The sequence below is a fragment of the Megachile rotundata genome, chromosome 5, assembly GCF_050947335.1.
Source record: "Megachile rotundata isolate GNS110a chromosome 5, iyMegRotu1, whole genome shotgun sequence".
Taxonomy (NCBI): domain Eukaryota; kingdom Metazoa; phylum Arthropoda; class Insecta; order Hymenoptera; family Megachilidae; genus Megachile; species Megachile rotundata.
Window position 1 is genome coordinate 3,898,265 of NC_134987.1, and position 17,343 is coordinate 3,915,607.

Genomic DNA, 17,343 nt, shown 5'->3' on the forward strand with positions numbered 1-17,343 from the left:
AAAAGACTAGTTTACAACTCTCCAATTACATTATCTGAGTTGAACGGAATTACAGATATGTGGGAAAGTAATGAAGATATAAAAGAGATATAAAAACAAAGGCTAAAAGCAAAAAGTAGAAGTACAAAATATTAATACGGTCAATACTGTTATGTATAGTAATAGCTTTTCATGTTAGTAGCTAATATAAATAGTATAAATAATAATAATAATAATAATACAAGTAATAAATGATATCATTATAATTTGAATAGGTCTTTCAATTTTACGGAAAACGTGAAAAATGCTACGTGAAAAACGTGACTGTATTTACTTCAATAATAGTGGCTAAATTATGTGATATATCACTTGCATCGACTCATAAAGATCTGCAATTTTACGATTACAAATCTTCCCAAAATAACGTATTATACGTTATACCATGTATAACTCGAGGTTAAGTTTGGCTTTGTCTGGAGAAAGTTTAAAAATTCAGAAATTATAAAAACTTGGTAATATCAGAATGTGGAGATTTAAGAATGTAGGGATTTGGAAATGTATGAATTTTGGAATATGAGAAATTTGAAAATGTGAAAATTTGGGAATATAGTGATTTGGAAAAGTACGGATTTGGAATATAGGGATTTAGAAATGTACCTTTTTCTGTATATAAGAACATGGATTCATAGAAATTTGAAAATCAATCGATTTGGAAAAATATAAGTTTAAAAATGTGAGGGTTTGAAAGTGTAGAGTGTAGACATTTGCAATTTAGGTATTTAATAAGCTTAATATCCTTAAATATCGTCTCATCGTTTCGAGAAACCCATCTCTAATGTTCATTTTCAGATTACCAAATTTAATTCCCAAAATCCGTGGAATCGATGTCGGGGATGAATCAATTGTCCTGGGCCTTGCATACGATTCATAATCCAGGTGCCCATAAATTTTGTGTTCGTGTCAGCATAAAGGTAAGATCCCATACCATGTCGAAGATCCTTCTTCCAGGAACCTTCGTAAACGTCGCCGTTCACGTAGTAATACACACCGAAACCGTATTTCGTATCCCGTTTCCATTCGCCTGTTAAATGTATATATTTTAGAGATAACATGGTGGTTGAGGTGTATATTGTTTGAAGATAATAATGTATTCTAAAAAAAACACTTCCATTGATTTTCCACCTTCTATCTCAACATAGGGGATAGTAATTAAATAATAAAAAATTCTAGCTTTTGTCCCATCTTCTTTATTTAATAAAATAAGAAATATTTTTTATTAATATTTCAATTTTTTACTCATTAGATTTTCAGTAACGCATTAATAAGTTAATATGGAATTAATATACACATTAATTTTGTATACTTAATGAAAAAGATTTTTTAAAGAATTTATTTTCGAAAGATTACTGTACATTGTTTTGTTACCCTCGTATCGCGTCCCGTCAGGGTACCAAAAAGTTCCTTGGCCATATTTCACACCTTGTCTCCATTCTCCATCGTATCGTGCTCCATTTTTAAATACATACAATCCTCGACCATGTCTTAATCCCTTGCAATATCGTCCTTCGTACATATCACCGTTTGGAAGCAACGCTCTTCCGAGACCATGTCGATCTCCGCGTTCGTTTCGTTCACCTTCATACAACTGAGATTACGTCGATAATTCTTTAGACAAATTTTTTCAATATTTATTATAATTATAGCTTATCGAATGTTAACTTTTTATTTAATGATTTTAATTACCCTTAATTTGCTGCAAAATAATTTATTATAAATTTATTAGGAAGTTGGTATAATGATAACATAATTTAATTATTATCTGTTAAGATTCTGATAGTAATATGAATATTTAGGTTACCATTCATTAAGAGTTTGTATTTAGATGTAAGAATTTATAGTTTTTGAAATTTAGGAATTTGGAAATTTATAAATTTGCGTATCTCGTATTTAGAAATATGAAAATTTAGAAAGTGGGAGACTTTGAAATTTGGAAATTTGAGTATTTGGAATTTAGTATTTGAATATTTGAAATTTTGAATATTAAGAAATAGGAAGGTTAAAAAATTTGGAAGTTTGCGAATCTGGGTATTTGACATTTAAAATTTTAGAAATTTAGATATTGAGATATTTGACAGGAAATTGGGAAATCTGGGTATGTAATGTTTAAAAATCAAATTCAGCTGTATTAAGAACATATAATTCAACTTAAATGGATCATAAATGTATAATAAATTAATCTGTTGTGAAACCAAAGTAATAAACACTTTGATTCTCTCTTCTATTAATATTAAATATATTTTTAATATTTCTTAAACGTATATACGTAATAATTATAAATATGTTTGAATTTTGCTATTGTTATTCCATTATTGTAAAATTTTCATAATGAAAAACGAACAAGGATATTCTTTTACGCCCTCGAAATGCGCGGAACGTTGCATTTTAGAATGAAATATGACATTACTCTAATTATTTTCACATTTTTTTGGGGAGCTTAATGAAGATTTTGAACATGCAAATACAATTTCTACGAAACAGAAAAAGGGAATTTACCCCTAAAGGATTTATCTCCTCTTCTCCATGTTCACCGACATTTTCTGGGTATTCAGACATTTTGTACTTTACATATATTCAATTTCTTTTTTATTCGGTGTATGCGCATTTTCATCACACTCGAGGTGAAAATATAGACATGTCATAATCGAATTTGCAGTCGGTGTTTCCATAATTGGCTTCATTCAGACGTAAAATTTAATATGTACAATATGTACAATTACTAACATTACTTGGACACTGCAATACTTCCGTTGATTATTGCATACAGGAAAAGATGATTTATTTATCATGCTGTCTATTTTACAAAAATAATCATTTATTGTAGATTAAATGTATATAAATAATTTTTTTTCAACTTCAACATTTCGACGCGTAATACATTTTAAACAACAGATTGTTACATTTTCACATGTTTGGACGTTTTATGAAAAATAAAGAATTTATTTTTAAAGTGTAGGAAAAGCTACAAAAATATTTTGTTGCAAACCCTTTTTGTTTAAGAACTACATGTAATCGTATGGGCATATTAAAATAATTTGCAAATATTCTGAAAAAACAGGATTCCATTCTTCTTTCAGCTTTGCTTATTCAACTTTTGAATTTATTGATGTTCTAATTCTTTGGTTCAATTTATTCCATACATTCTTTATGAAATTTATGGCTGGGGATTATGGTGGATGTCAAACTTTTGGACAATTATACAACAAATATTTCTGCACTGTTCGAGCTTTGTCCTTTGAATTATAATTCTGATAAAATTTAAAGGTGTTTTGTATTTGCATGTTAATTACACTTTTTAGTAAGTTTGTTAAAAGGCCCAAATATTCTTATCTAAAATAAAATAAAACTATAACAGTGTTCAAATATAAAACTTGTGAAAATACATTTTGTTCAAAACAATTTCTTCTTTAATTATTATAGCAAATTGAAATTGCTGAAGTATTTTTAATCTGCACCAAATGGTTCATTTTTCAATAAAATAAATAATGTAATTATTTACGTTAACTTCTTTTATGCAAAACAATAAATACAGGCACACTATTGTGTCCAAACATTAATGTGGCTATCTATAGATTAGGGTGACACTTATTTAATGAAAAGAAAAATATTTTTGTATTTTTCATAGAGCTCTCTGTGAACGTGATCACTCTTATTAGTAAATAACATATTTTATTATATTTTTCAATTAAATATCAAGAACCATTAGCAGCTGTTAAATTTAATACATTTCAGAAGTTCAAAAGTCTACAAATATTGAAAAGTTTTCAAATAGAGAAACTAACTGACTAATATAATATTTAAGTATATCAGTAGACAATGTTTAAGTTACTTTAATATGTTTGATTTCTGTTTAAGTTCTCAATTATTACTTTTGATTACATGTATTACCGTTAAAAAATAATAGTCTTACAAAATGTACAACATATTAATATATTATATTGTGAAAATAATATACTGTAACATTACAGTGAAAGTATTTATTCTATTCTGTCGGTTATAGTTATAAAATATGTCATTTTTACTTGAGTAAGGTGAAGTGGGATAAGTGCAGACTGGTTTTTGTAAAGTTGGTATTTAAACGTAAGTATTTTCAGTCTGCTATGTAAATACTTAACGCTGTCGATATCGAACGCTTTGCACAATTACTACTATTTAATTAATATTAACTAGGACCTTAATTTTCCTTGTACATTTTGATTTTGATAGGAAATTGTTTAAAATGCCAACTATTCTGCACTTTCCCCGAAAATGGGGTAAGAGCGTAACTTGAAGTTAAAATACTTTGAAACTTTATTTCATGTGCAATGGGGCAAGAGCAGAATTATTAACAAATTTGCTATAAAATGCTTTTTACTGCATTATGCAAGTACTCTATACAGTAAACAAGTACTCTTAGCTGAAATATAAAAGAGGATATAGTGAAACAAAACATGGAAACAAACATACTCAATGAAGAAATTTTGTTCATATTGTAATAAAAATAGCCTGTATATGCACTTGCCCCGCTTACGAACTTACTCTACTACACCTTATAATAATTTCGCCATCAAATAGTAGATTGGGGGTATTTATACATTTATGATATATCGAGGCTTGAAAAATATAAATGAATTACGTGATCTATAAAATCTATCACTTACAAACTATACGATTTATTTTCGCATTGAAAACTTTAATACATCATAAATGCATAAGCATCCGCAGTCTAGTCAACGATTTTTTCACATTATCCAAGTTTCTGATTATATAAAGTAATCTGGATCCACTCAACAAGTTGATACGCTACTGCAAAGAAATAAAAACACAATTGTTTGTAGGATGTTTCTCTAAAAAAAGGATTGAAGATAAGCTTTTAAACGTCATTCAGGAAATTGAATTAAAGTAAGAATTTATTTCCTCCTGCATTTTGTACACAATATTACATGATATTTGATTTCAACAAATTTGTTAAACATATCTACACTATCCAATCGTGATTGTTAAAAAACACCTATCAATCGTCGAGAATACCTTACACATGATAACGCGGTGAGAATTTGTTCGATAAAGCCAGATACGATCCAATTAAGGGTGTAAACGGAAAGAAAAGGGTAGATATCACGTCACCGTCCTGTCAGCAAACCAATTAACGCTTGTTTCTCTTTCTCTTTTTTTCGCACCGTCTCCATATTTCGCTGCTTCCACGAGCTCTTCCTCAGTTTTATGGGACGCGAACCCACGTATCGTCCTGAAAATACAATTCGGTTGAGTTAAAGTTATTCTTACAAGGGACACAAGTTTTCTTCCCTATTGAATACACAGAATAAATATCTTCCGACCGAATGTGTATCTTGACATAATATTTTAACCAGTTTATTGCGTTCAACACGTATACACGTCAATCCAAAACTAGGTGTGATTTACGATTTCATTTTTTATCGAATAAAAATGTATTCTTGCTTTTTTTTGCTTCACTTCTTTCGTGAAATTTTTAATAAAAGTATTTGCTTTGTGTTTGACGTGTATACTCATCGGTGCTTGCCATAAAGGATTTTTAAATTCCGCAGTAAAATTTGGTAGTTTTCAAAAAATCGGAATTTTGCACTTCTTAAATAATATCTTAATATTTTTTATCAGAAATAATACCTTACTAAAAGCAAAATAAAATTGGTTTCAATATGAAACTCAATTACGAAAAAGAGTTTGTAGCCAATTTGGTGAAGCGCTGTACTTACATAGTGGCTTGGATTATAAAATGGAGGAAACAATTTACCAATGAATAATAAGTTTTGTTAAATTGCACGTTGAAAAATAAAATAGAATTTGTTTCAATGCGAAATTTAATATCTAAAGTGAACTTAAATGTTTCAAACAGAAATGGTGTCGTATCAACAAAAAAACACACTGCAATAAATTCTTTGCAATTTTGCTTTTTAATCAAAATATTAATTACCTGTTTTAAGTAGAATGTGTATTTAACTCTAAGACAGGGGAAAGTATTGAATATTTTAAGCATAATATTTACAAGTTTTCTCTTATGTTAAACAATTTTTATTATAATAATTTCCTCATGTATTTTTATCTAGTATATATGAAATATTTGTGCATATTCAATTAAAGGATTCATTGTATGTGGTTAAACGTTCGAAAAAGGTAATATTTTATTGGTTGGGTAAAAGAGTCGGAGAAAAGACAAATAAACCCTCAACATCAAGTAGCTTTTCCAAGGAACATTAGAAACTGCGTAGTCTGATACCGGCTATAGTAATCATTCTATTAAGATATTACGTGATCGAAAATAAAAGGGAACATAAAGAAAATGAGAAACGGTTAAATTATGAAAGTGAAAGAATTCGTTATAAAAATATAATTACGAAGATACAGTCACTGATCAGGTGTGTAATTTTAGTCAGGGCGAGTGCAAGGTTACACTCGGAACAACGACACTAATTGTATCGAGTCACACAAGTACCTCAAACAATCGCTCGTATATCCGTTCAAACGATCATCATTTCTGTGACTGATCTTTAAGTATAACTCATTAAATATTAGTTTAATTTTAAACTTTCTTTTCGATAAATATATTTGTAGAATTTATTGTATTCTAAATGAAAGGATAAGAAATTATAGTGATGTCCAGCTATATGGCCGCCGCTCGGGACAGATGAATTTTCGAAAATTAACCAATGTTATTTAACTCTAATTATATTTGGAGCTCAGTTTCTGTTAAAAAATTGTTCAAGGAACACCACTGTGAAAAAACTTTATAAATTAGCAATGTTAGAGTAATATTTAAATAAAATGTTTTAAAAATGATTGTTTAAACTTAACACAAAACAGAAGTGTCTACTTTTCTAATGCTGATGCTAATCAGCATAAGACGAAAAATTAAAATGATTAAAATCAAATAAAATTATTTTGATAACAAATACGAAAAATTTATTATCAAAAATTATATTACTAAATAACACGACCATTTTTTTATATATTCCGTTTTATTTCTTAAAAATGTATCTCATTTTATCAGGATATCTACAATGACATTCAAATAAAAAATTCGCTTACTTTGTGTACACAGTTTTTAGAATTTTATTAAACGTGTAACGTTCCCGGAGAAATGTTTTGCTTCTAATCTCCATCTTGGCAATCTTACGTTCGCTTCATTATCCCAAGATAGAACAGTTTAGTTATCGACAGCGATTATCTATTACCGACAGTAGCACATAATATACCAATTATATGTATCGAGTTCAACCGTCGGTAACCAGTATATATATATGTTACCGTGAAAGACCGAAATTGGAGAATGTCGACATTCACCGGTAAATACGTCGGTGAAAGACCGAATATTTTATTACATTCTTGTGCATTTGGACCTTCACAGGTGTATGTCGATATCACAGATATGCTCTGGTGGAGGTCCAAAAGAGAGGAGCCGACAAAGAAGCGACTGGCCAAATCCTGTGTTCTGCTGGGAGTCAGTCAGCTTTGTCAATCTTACGCAAGCTTTGATAATGCGAGCAACGTTTTCTTAATTTTTTTTTCCAATACCGAAATTTATACTGAATGGATACTGCAGTAAATCGTGATCTTTTTCTTGAAAAGTTAAATGCATTAATTGCGGGTAAACGAAAACACAATTGTTTTTATTTTTCTCACGAAAAGTACTCTAAAATACTTTCTGAAGTGGTTTCTGCTAAAACTAAGTGCAACACACCTTTGGATTACAGACGATTAAAACGTTTTGACGTTTTAAAAATTAATGATGAAAGGAAATTAATTGTATCATTAAAATCAGGGGAAACAAATATACAGTATTATGTTACCAATGAAAAATTTTTCAGTATACTATATGAAACTCACGCCAGAATAGGCCATGGAGGAAGAACACGTATGCCTAGAATGTACTATGTGTTTTAAATTCTCGGTCTCTCCTCTCAGAAAGAGAGGCGAAAAAGTTACGTCACCCTTGTGACGTTTTATAGTGACTGAATTACGGAGAAGAAAATATAAATCTCCGACATGTTCAACATTCACCATTAGTGCATGGTGAATGTCGACATTCACCGGTGTAAGTCCGAAATAAGGGTATTTAGCAAATATTTCGGACATTCACCAGATTTCGGTCTTTCACGGTAACATATACACATATTTTTAATTTGCAATTATTATTTTATATTATGCGATTTTGAGTTAAAATAAGTTAAATGTTCTCCGGAACCAATCAAAAGTTAAGTTAGTTCATTAAACCAAGATTCATGTATTATTTTATTTAATTCGAATAAATGTATAGTTCTCTATGGAAATTTCCATGACGCTACGTACTACGACGTCGCGTCGCCCCAAAATTCCTGGAACCAGCACAGATCTTAGAGAAGGACAGAGATACAATTTCTATTTACAGCATTATTAGATATTAAACTTATTAATTAACTAAATTAATCAATACATATTAAATTTACTAGTATTTTGCTATTTGTAACCAAAACCAAAACTTATTTGCTTGAATTAAAATGCTGTAAATCGGAATATTATACTATGGAAAATTCCACGAGCTTGTATTCTTATACGTATAGTATAAGGGTCCTTGTAGAATTCGTGCGCAATCCATAGAAAAGGACAGGAAATGTATTTTTCGTTAAAACACCATTAGACTACTATTTTTGTATCAAAACGTTAGCTATTAATTAAAGTGCGACGTTAACAATATAATTAAAACATTCGCTTTCACAATTAATGTTTAATTACGAATTTATACGAAAATTATATATTTTGACGTCACAGAAATTCCAGGAATTTGGTAAACCTGCGGGTATAAAAGGCCGAGCGCAACCCGCCTAGATCGCAGGACAGTTTTTGCAGTCGAGCACGTTAGAAGTCTCCTAGATAAACATAACCGGAACAGTTTTCGCTGTCAAGAGCCGAAAAGATTCTTAATACTTGATTGGTAAAGCGGGTATACGTCATTCGAATACCTGGTCGCTGGGTTGTTCTAGTAGCCAGTGAACAACAGGCTCCCCATTCAAGCGGTCTTGTATCTAAAACTCCGTTAGGAGAGTGCTATACTTAGCGCCAAGAAAGGCTAACACATCAAAACGAGAGCTCTCAGCTACTCATATTTGATTTTTGTAGCCAGCAAATAGCAGACTCCCCATTTGAGCGACTTGGTCTCCGAAGCCCGTGTCTTTTGGGTGGCAGTTCAGCAATTACGATTTTATAATTAGAGTCAATTTTGATTTGCTACCCCGTATTTTTCTTATCGTTTTATTGAATAAACCTTATTGTTGAAAGATACTGACCTGTGGATTTCACTCCTTAACCGCGCACCACACGAATCCCACATTCTTTAGATTTACTTATTTGCAAAAACGAGTCGTTCACAAGCGCTGTTAACATCTAAACCTAGGTTCCAGAGTCGTTAAAAACGTATAAACGTTTATTTTTATCAGTATTCATTAGTCATAGCCGTACTCTTTCACTTTCGGTTATTAGCTAAAGTCTCATTCAAGTTTCCCATTTGAATATTTATCTATATGCAAACATTCATTAATAAATTCACGCTAAACCACATTCATACGTCTAATCACTCATACATATTCGTTACATTCATTATTACATCTTTTTTTGTTAGCCTGAATCACATTCGAATCGATTCACTTGTTGCGTCTGACTAAACTGCGAACGTACCACTTGTCACAAGCGCATACACCGGGTGTCCTATTTTGATCCATTTACGCAATTATCTCCTGATTATTCGAAAAAATTTATTAAATAATACTTTCTACATTACTCATTAAGAATCTAAGTTCCTAAATTTCTATATAAGTAAATTTATAAATTTTGTAAATTTCTATTCTCACATCCCAAATTTTCAAATTTACAAATTTACAAATTCTGAAAAATAGAAGTGTCTAATTCTTCACTTTTCTATCTCTCAAATTTTTAAATTTTTAAATCCCAAATTTTCAGTTATCAAGTATTCAAACTGTATTCAAGATAACATAGTTTCTTAAATAGAACTATATTTTTATTTTTCCGATTATTGAAACTATTAATATCGGAGAAAATATTATTCTATTTAGTGTTTACTAGAAAAGATTAAACATCTCATAAAATATGAAAGATACAATAAAATATTTTGAAAGAAAATTGCACGATATGAAAGATGAGCTGTATGTTTCGTTTAAATTTTGTGTTACGCTGTACATTGTACTGTTTTAACGAATCATTTTACCAATACTTTTTAATTAACTTGTTCAAGTAATGACTATAATGTGTATATCTAATGTATGTGTCAACGGTAAAAAATTTGTACTACAGTGAACTGTAGTTCTAGTGAACCATAATACATATTCAAAAGGTTAAAAATTTGATATTCTCGGACAAATGTAGCTGATACTTTGATTATTCTTTACTTACATGGGTATTGTGAATTAAATTTGACATTATATGTTTGTTTATTAAAAAATAAATCACTTCACGTTGTTTCATAATTAACGCAAAATGTGTGTCACACTAACGTTTTGAACTATGATGTATGTTTGCTTTTATAAATTATGATATTTTTTATTACGCAAAAGATTTTTTTAGCTAGGTCAACTAAATACTGCAATCGAAATAAATTTATTGATAAAATGTGTTAAAAAATTGTATTTTTGTTAACTAAATTAAAAGATTTAATTCATCAGCATTTTGCGTTCTGATATGTCATTCATATCGGCAAATTTTCATGAAAATTGGCCAACATTTTACCAGAAAAATGTACAAAAACGTAATATTTTTATAATAAATTTATTAAACAAACTAAGTATTGGAAAATCTGTTCATATAGGTTGATTTACTATTATACATCTATTTTTACATAGTTTTACTGTATACAAAAAATGTATAAAAATACGTTGTTTTTTAATACATATTTTTTAAACAAACATATTTAGAGTTTTACTCAATAACAAATACTTGCCAAGATATTCTACGAAATTGCAATTCCAGTTTCAAAAATGAAATTTTTGGAATTTCAATTTCGAAAACAATTTTCATAGCAAACGATCGTCAATAAAAAGCAATAAATTTTACATATTATTTAGAATATTATAATATACTAACAGGCCATCAAAAATATGTACTACTAAATTCATAAATATCAGTCACTTATTTTTAAATAAAATATTTTTACCATTTTCAGTTATTTTCACAGGAAATATTTTAATTGAATCTTGCCACTTACTATGATATTATTAGTTTAACATTCTACAAAGGAGTAATTAAAAAATGTTTCCCTTTTACGCAAAAACAGCAATAGTTGAAAAAAGGGGGAAAAAGAACGGCACAGCGGTAATGGAATCTGTGACAACCAAAACAACAAATGTGGAAAATTTTTGCTGCCCGAATGAATCGTGTTTGTCAGTGGTATAGAAGAAAGAACAGAATAAAACAAGGTGTATAAACTGTTCACGTATCAATAAACAGCAATGCGGCATAGAATACGGTTAACGAGGGTAGCAATCCTGAAATTTGAATTCTGATCAATTTCAATTCAAATTCAAATAAATTTAATTTTTGTGAAAACGTGTACTATTTAAAAGGAACTGAAAAGAGTTTGGAATGAGTTTGGAACGACAACCGGAATTTTGTAATTTGAAATAAAGCTGTTTTTTGATGCAGCCTAAACTTTAGAGGGTAAATAAAAAAAATGCAAAGACATTTTGATGCACGATTAAAACATTATTATAGGCGGATTTGAAAGCTAAATTATCTTTGAGTTAAAAGCATAGTCCTAGAGTATTAAAATAAATATCTATTAATTTTTATGCGTTTTAACATTAGTTTCATTAAGAAGAAAATGTCTCTTGATATTTAATACTATATCTGTCACGATTTTGTGTATATCTATTTCAACCAAAAGGTGTCTCTTGATACCTTTACGTTTGAATGTAAATAATTGCCAAGACTGATGGGATATTATATTATCAGTTAAATGTAGGTTATTTAAGGAATTTATTTATTGATACATTGATGTGTTTTTTTTACAGATTATTTAATCTGCTTGTAAATTCTAGCTTAATTCATCAATCTGTAAAATATAAATGTAGCAACACATTTAGGTGTATACTAAAATGCAACATAGCGGAAAATAAGTGAATATCAAAGTTACGTCGCAACTCCTGTATTTTCCGTTACATAAAAATAGTCTTTCTTCTTTTCTGCCTTCTTTTTCCAAATAATTGCCGAATATGTATAGTGAGACTCTTGAGACGTTTCAATCTGCAATTTCGAGCTTTTGACTTGAAATTTTGATGGTAGACTCATGACATATCCTAATTTTACTGTACAGATTTTGGCGGTGTTCAACAAACAGAAACCTGTCGCCGTCGATCGTTGTCAAATCGATAAATAACAGTGTTTTTGTATTGTTTTCGGTAATCTTTGACACAAAGAATCGACTAGAACCATGTTACAGGTTTTATAGTTGATGACAACACCTGGTCGACATTGACGTCAGTTGTGGTGAAATCAACAATAATGCGTATTAGGTATCGTTTTCGATAGTTTCCGACATCACATTCTTGCTCTACCTATAAGGTGAAGTGGGGTAAGTTCGTAAAAAGGACAAGTGCGTATACAGGTTATTTTTATTACAATATGAGCGAAATTTTTCCATTTAGTATGTTTGTTTCCTTGTTTTGTTTCACTATATCCCCTTTTATATTTCAGCTAAGAGTACTTATTTACAGTATAGAGTACTTGCATAATGCAGTAAAAAGCATTTTATAGCAAATTTGTTAATAATTCTGCTCTTGCCCCATTGCACATGAAATAAAGTTTCAAAGTATTTTAACTTCAAGCTACGCTCTACCCCATTTTCGGGGAAAGTCCAGAATAGTTGACATTTTAAACAATTTCCTATCAAAATCAAAATGTACAAAGAAAATTAAGGTCTTAGTTAATATTAATTAAATAGTAGTAATTGTGCAAAGCGTTTGATATCGACAGCGTTAAGTATTTACATAGCAGACTAAAAATACTTACGTTTAAATACCAACTTTACAAAAACTAGTCTGCACTTACCCCACTTCACCTTATACGAGAGGAAGTCAAAAAGTAAAGGGATTTAATTGTTTGTAGATGCAACCGAAAAACATTTTTTCCAACAGAATCAAAAAACTTGTGAAATGTTGGAAAGATGTGCATTAAAGTCCAAGGAGGTTATGTAGCAAAATAAGGTATGTTTCACATTTCTATCATTAGAATAAATGCCCCTTTACTTTTTATCTTCCCCTCGTATTTACAATAGATACTCTAAATTTTAAATACATATTCGATTTCATGTCAGGCACCTGATCCGTAGAGCCACTAGTTAATAATTTCGTTCATTTTGTTAATGGTAGATTTGATTTAGAACGTTGAAAACACTCAGGTAATTATTTTTATTGAATAAAAAGCAGTCTCGACGTTTAAAAAACACCGGATGGACTGTGAATGGGCAACAATATTAGCTTTGAAGAAAAACTAAGCAAATACGTCATGTTGATATCACAATAAGAGCGACAACAATTTTTTTTAAATACTACTAATTACTTCTAATTTAATCATTGTATTTCGTGACTACATATTGAGCGAAGATTCAAATATTTTACTCTTTGTTCTTCAATGTCGTGGAAAAGTCAATTTGTCTGTTTTTTCCTTTTTTTTAATGAAAAATGCATTAGTTCTGCGTAGATTCTTACTTTATGAAAAAAAGAAAGAAACTTTTATATGAAATAATTTTTTACCAAACTTTATTTTAAAAACATATTTTTTCAAATTGTAATTTATTTGAATTTTGATATGTCTAAAGCAGCAAAAAGAAAGAGGAAGTTTCCTTCACTTTTTCCGGGTATTACCAACGATAAGGTAAAAATAATAAATTCCCCGTTTTAAAAACTTCTTTAGGATTTAAACATGAATCCTTTATTACCAAAAGAATTTATACTTTATAGTTTTATTACGAGATAAAACATTACTGAAACATATATGTAGACTTCTAAAATGAGCAAGAACTAGTTCCTTGACGATATTTTATACAATTACACTTATTACATATCATATTATAAACATTCGTTTTTACTGTGGTAATTAGTACGATAATTTAATTAAAATTCTTAAAATACATACTAAACGATCGCTATTACCTAGTAATTGAATTTTCTTACGTGTTTCTTGACATATTCTCAGAATACCGAGATTAAGATTATATCAAACATAATTAGTCTGTTGAAATTCTTTCCTAATTATAATTTGTCTTATATTTTAAACAAAATATAAATAAAAAGATTATCAATATTTCATCACATCTAAATCTTCCTATATGTTTCATCCAAATTATTTCAACTATTCGAATATTAGTTAAATTATGTAACATATAAACTGCATTTATTTACTGACTCAATTTCAAAACATTGTTAATTAATTTAAAATCAAATAACTGCATTTTTATAAAATTCATCTTCAATCAATTATGTATTTATTCATTGATTTAACCTGTCCAATATTTTTCCTTTAAAACATAATTAAAAAATGGACAATTATCATTTTCTTATAATTAAATCTTCCCGTATATGTCACAGCTTGTTCTTAAGACTGTGTCGATAAATTTAAATTAAACATACATTCGTCTGAAATTCTTTCTTAATCTTTTATGTATTTTATTGATCGATTCATTCTCCCTAATATTTGTCTAATAAAAATAAATAATAAATAGACCATCACCATTTCCTGATAAGTAAATCTTTTTACACATTCAACGACCTAATTAGAAAATGGTGCCGATAAACTTAAATCAAACATAACCCTATTCTTCTGAAACGTTTTTCACTTTTACATTTATTAATCGATTTATTCTACCTAATAGTTGTCAAATAAATTTAAATAAAATATAGGTAATCATTTCCTTATAAATAAATCTTCCTACATATTCGATGGTCTACTTTGAAAATGGTGCCGATAAACTTAAATTGAACATAACCCTATTCTTCTGAAAATTACTTTTACATTTATTAACTAATTTATTCTCCCTAATAGTTTTCAAACAAAAATAAATAGAAAATAGACAAACACTTCCTTATAAGGGAATCTTCCCATACATTCAACGATCTACTCGGAAAATGACGCCAATAAGCTTAAATCAAACATACGATAAACGTGTACCAGAAGGCTTTTCATAAGTGCTATTCTCTTGAATTACAGATGTTTGAGCAGTACTTTACGTGTGGTATCGGACGGTTCTAATTTAAGTTTGCACCAGTCAAGTTCGTCTGAATATAAATGGTCCATAATATTCATATTTCGACACCGGGAAATACTTTATACTCCGTCCACGAGGATAAACGAGGTGCGAACAACAAATGGAATTCTCGATATGCACGCTGACTAACAAACATTTTGGAACAGGATGTTCTAAAATTGTTGGACAAAAATTTCGTGCTCGATTCGAATGACAGAAAACTGTAAAGAATGTTACACATCGGTTGGAAATAAATCGGGAAAATGACAGAAAGTAATGTTAGGGGGACAAACAATTTACGGAAGAAAGGAGATTAAAACAATAAATGAGTTTCTCTGATTCAAAGAATGACGCAAAATTGGTAGCATAAAAAATAAAATCATCTATGAGGAATAAAAGGAACGTAATTCTCTTAATTGTGACGTTATTTTAATAAGCAACTAATGGAAATAAAAAAAGCAGTGATTTTCAGAACAGAGAATTATTTGATCAGAAAAAGTTATATTTTATTTCTTCTCGTATTTTACATTCATTTAAAGCGTCATTCAAATAAGCAGTGTTCGTTTTATTCAATTTATATCAATGATAATTGAGCTCACGAAAAAATTAGCGTGCACTTATGGATACTATCATGTAATTAATTCTTCAATTTAAAAAGTTAAAAACTTGAACTTTCTTTATTATTAGCTGTTTAAATTTTTAAATTTACAAATTCTGAAATCGCATAATTTCATGAATTTTAAAATTACTGAAAGTCCAAACTAAACACTTAAATTCCGAGATTTTCAGATTTTTAAATTCTCAAAATTTATATCCACAAATATTTAATTCTTTTTAATTCACAAATTTGTAAGTCCTGATAGTTATAGATTATCAAAAGCTCCCATTTACAAATAGCCAAATATAAAAAAATGTTGTAAAATTTTCGCAGATATTTTCAAATTATTTCGAAATGAAAGCTCTGAAAGATTTTTCTTAGAAGAAGCATCAAAACTGTCGATATTTAATCTCGACTTTACGAAACAAAAGCAAGCACTTCAATTCAGATAATATTTATACAATACCGAAAGTCAACGACGAAAAAAGGAAGCAGAGATTCTGAATCTGTATGAAATGAGGTATAAATTGTACTCGTATAACATACCGATGTTCAATTTTCTTCGAACTATTAACAATAAATCATTTTCTAAGAAGAACGGAGCAGTTCCTTTGTTAAATTAATTAACGCAAATAAGATATAATTATAGTCACTATTCTGTAAACAAAACATGATACTCTCATGATGAATTGGAAATTTAAACTGAAGCATATATGGAAAAGAATATTTTGATATCTGTAAATTTATTAATGCATTATAAGAATTTAAAAGTTTGAAATTTTAATACTGCCAAATATTTGAAAAATTTATTAATTTTGAAATCGTACAATTTCATAAATTCTGAAATGACTGAAAATACAAATTTCTGAACTCTTAATCCCTAAGATCTTCAGATTTTTATATATTCAAAATTTTAATTCACAAATATTCATATTTCTTATATCCACAATTTTTTAGGTTCTTTTATTTTCAAATCTTCAAACTCCTAAAATTTTTCAAATGCCAAAAAATTTTATAAATTATTATATTACAAAATTTCTAAATCCCTCTATCTCTAAATTATTAAATCTCAAAATCTTAAATTTCTCAAAGTTCTAAGATTCTAAAATTCTAAGATTCGTAACTGCACATTTTATAATTATATTAATCACTTATGCAATGAAATTTAAAGTTATATTGTAATATTCTTATTATAAAAAAATTGTAGATACATTACTCATACTCATACTTCAGTGAATTCCTATTTTTTAGTTTGTGATCAGAATATCTTCCTTTAACTGTTTCCTTGTTTCCAAGCAAAACAATACAAAAAAAGAAACTTTGCTAATCCAAACCTAATAAATAATCCATGAATATCTCTGCATTTACGACTCACAAAAATGCATGAACCCAATTATTGACATATTTTTAGGAATGTAATATCTTTCCACGTATTTTACTAAAAGTTACGTCAATGTTGGCGAACAAA

The 17,343-nt window shown here is 28.9% G+C and overlaps 1 protein-coding gene and 2 long non-coding RNA genes across 5 annotated transcripts in view; 1 reads left to right on the forward strand and 2 right to left on the reverse strand.

Moving 5' to 3' along the window:
* The window catches only part of LOC100882411 (uncharacterized), a 52,851-nt gene that overhangs the window by 8,262 nt on the left and 27,246 nt on the right, over nt 1-17,343 (reverse strand). For all 3 annotated transcript variants that reach the window (XM_076531790.1, XM_012290690.2, XM_012290693.2), the window contains one exon: nt 834-1,060. In XM_076531790.1, the coding sequence (XP_076387905.1) occupies nt 834-1,060 (227 nt within the window). The remainder of the gene's footprint in view (nt 1-833; nt 1,061-17,343) is intronic.
* Nucleotides 4,908-8,348, reverse strand: LOC143264455 (uncharacterized). The gene is made up of 2 exons (XR_013038179.1): nt 7,081-8,348; nt 4,908-5,263 (listed from the first exon to the last, which is right to left on the reverse strand). It is a non-coding gene; the product is annotated as an uncharacterized LOC143264455 (long non-coding RNA).
* Nucleotides 12,950-15,550, forward strand: LOC143264481 (uncharacterized). The gene is made up of 2 exons (XR_013038216.1): nt 12,950-13,238; nt 15,241-15,550. It is a non-coding gene; the product is annotated as an uncharacterized LOC143264481 (long non-coding RNA).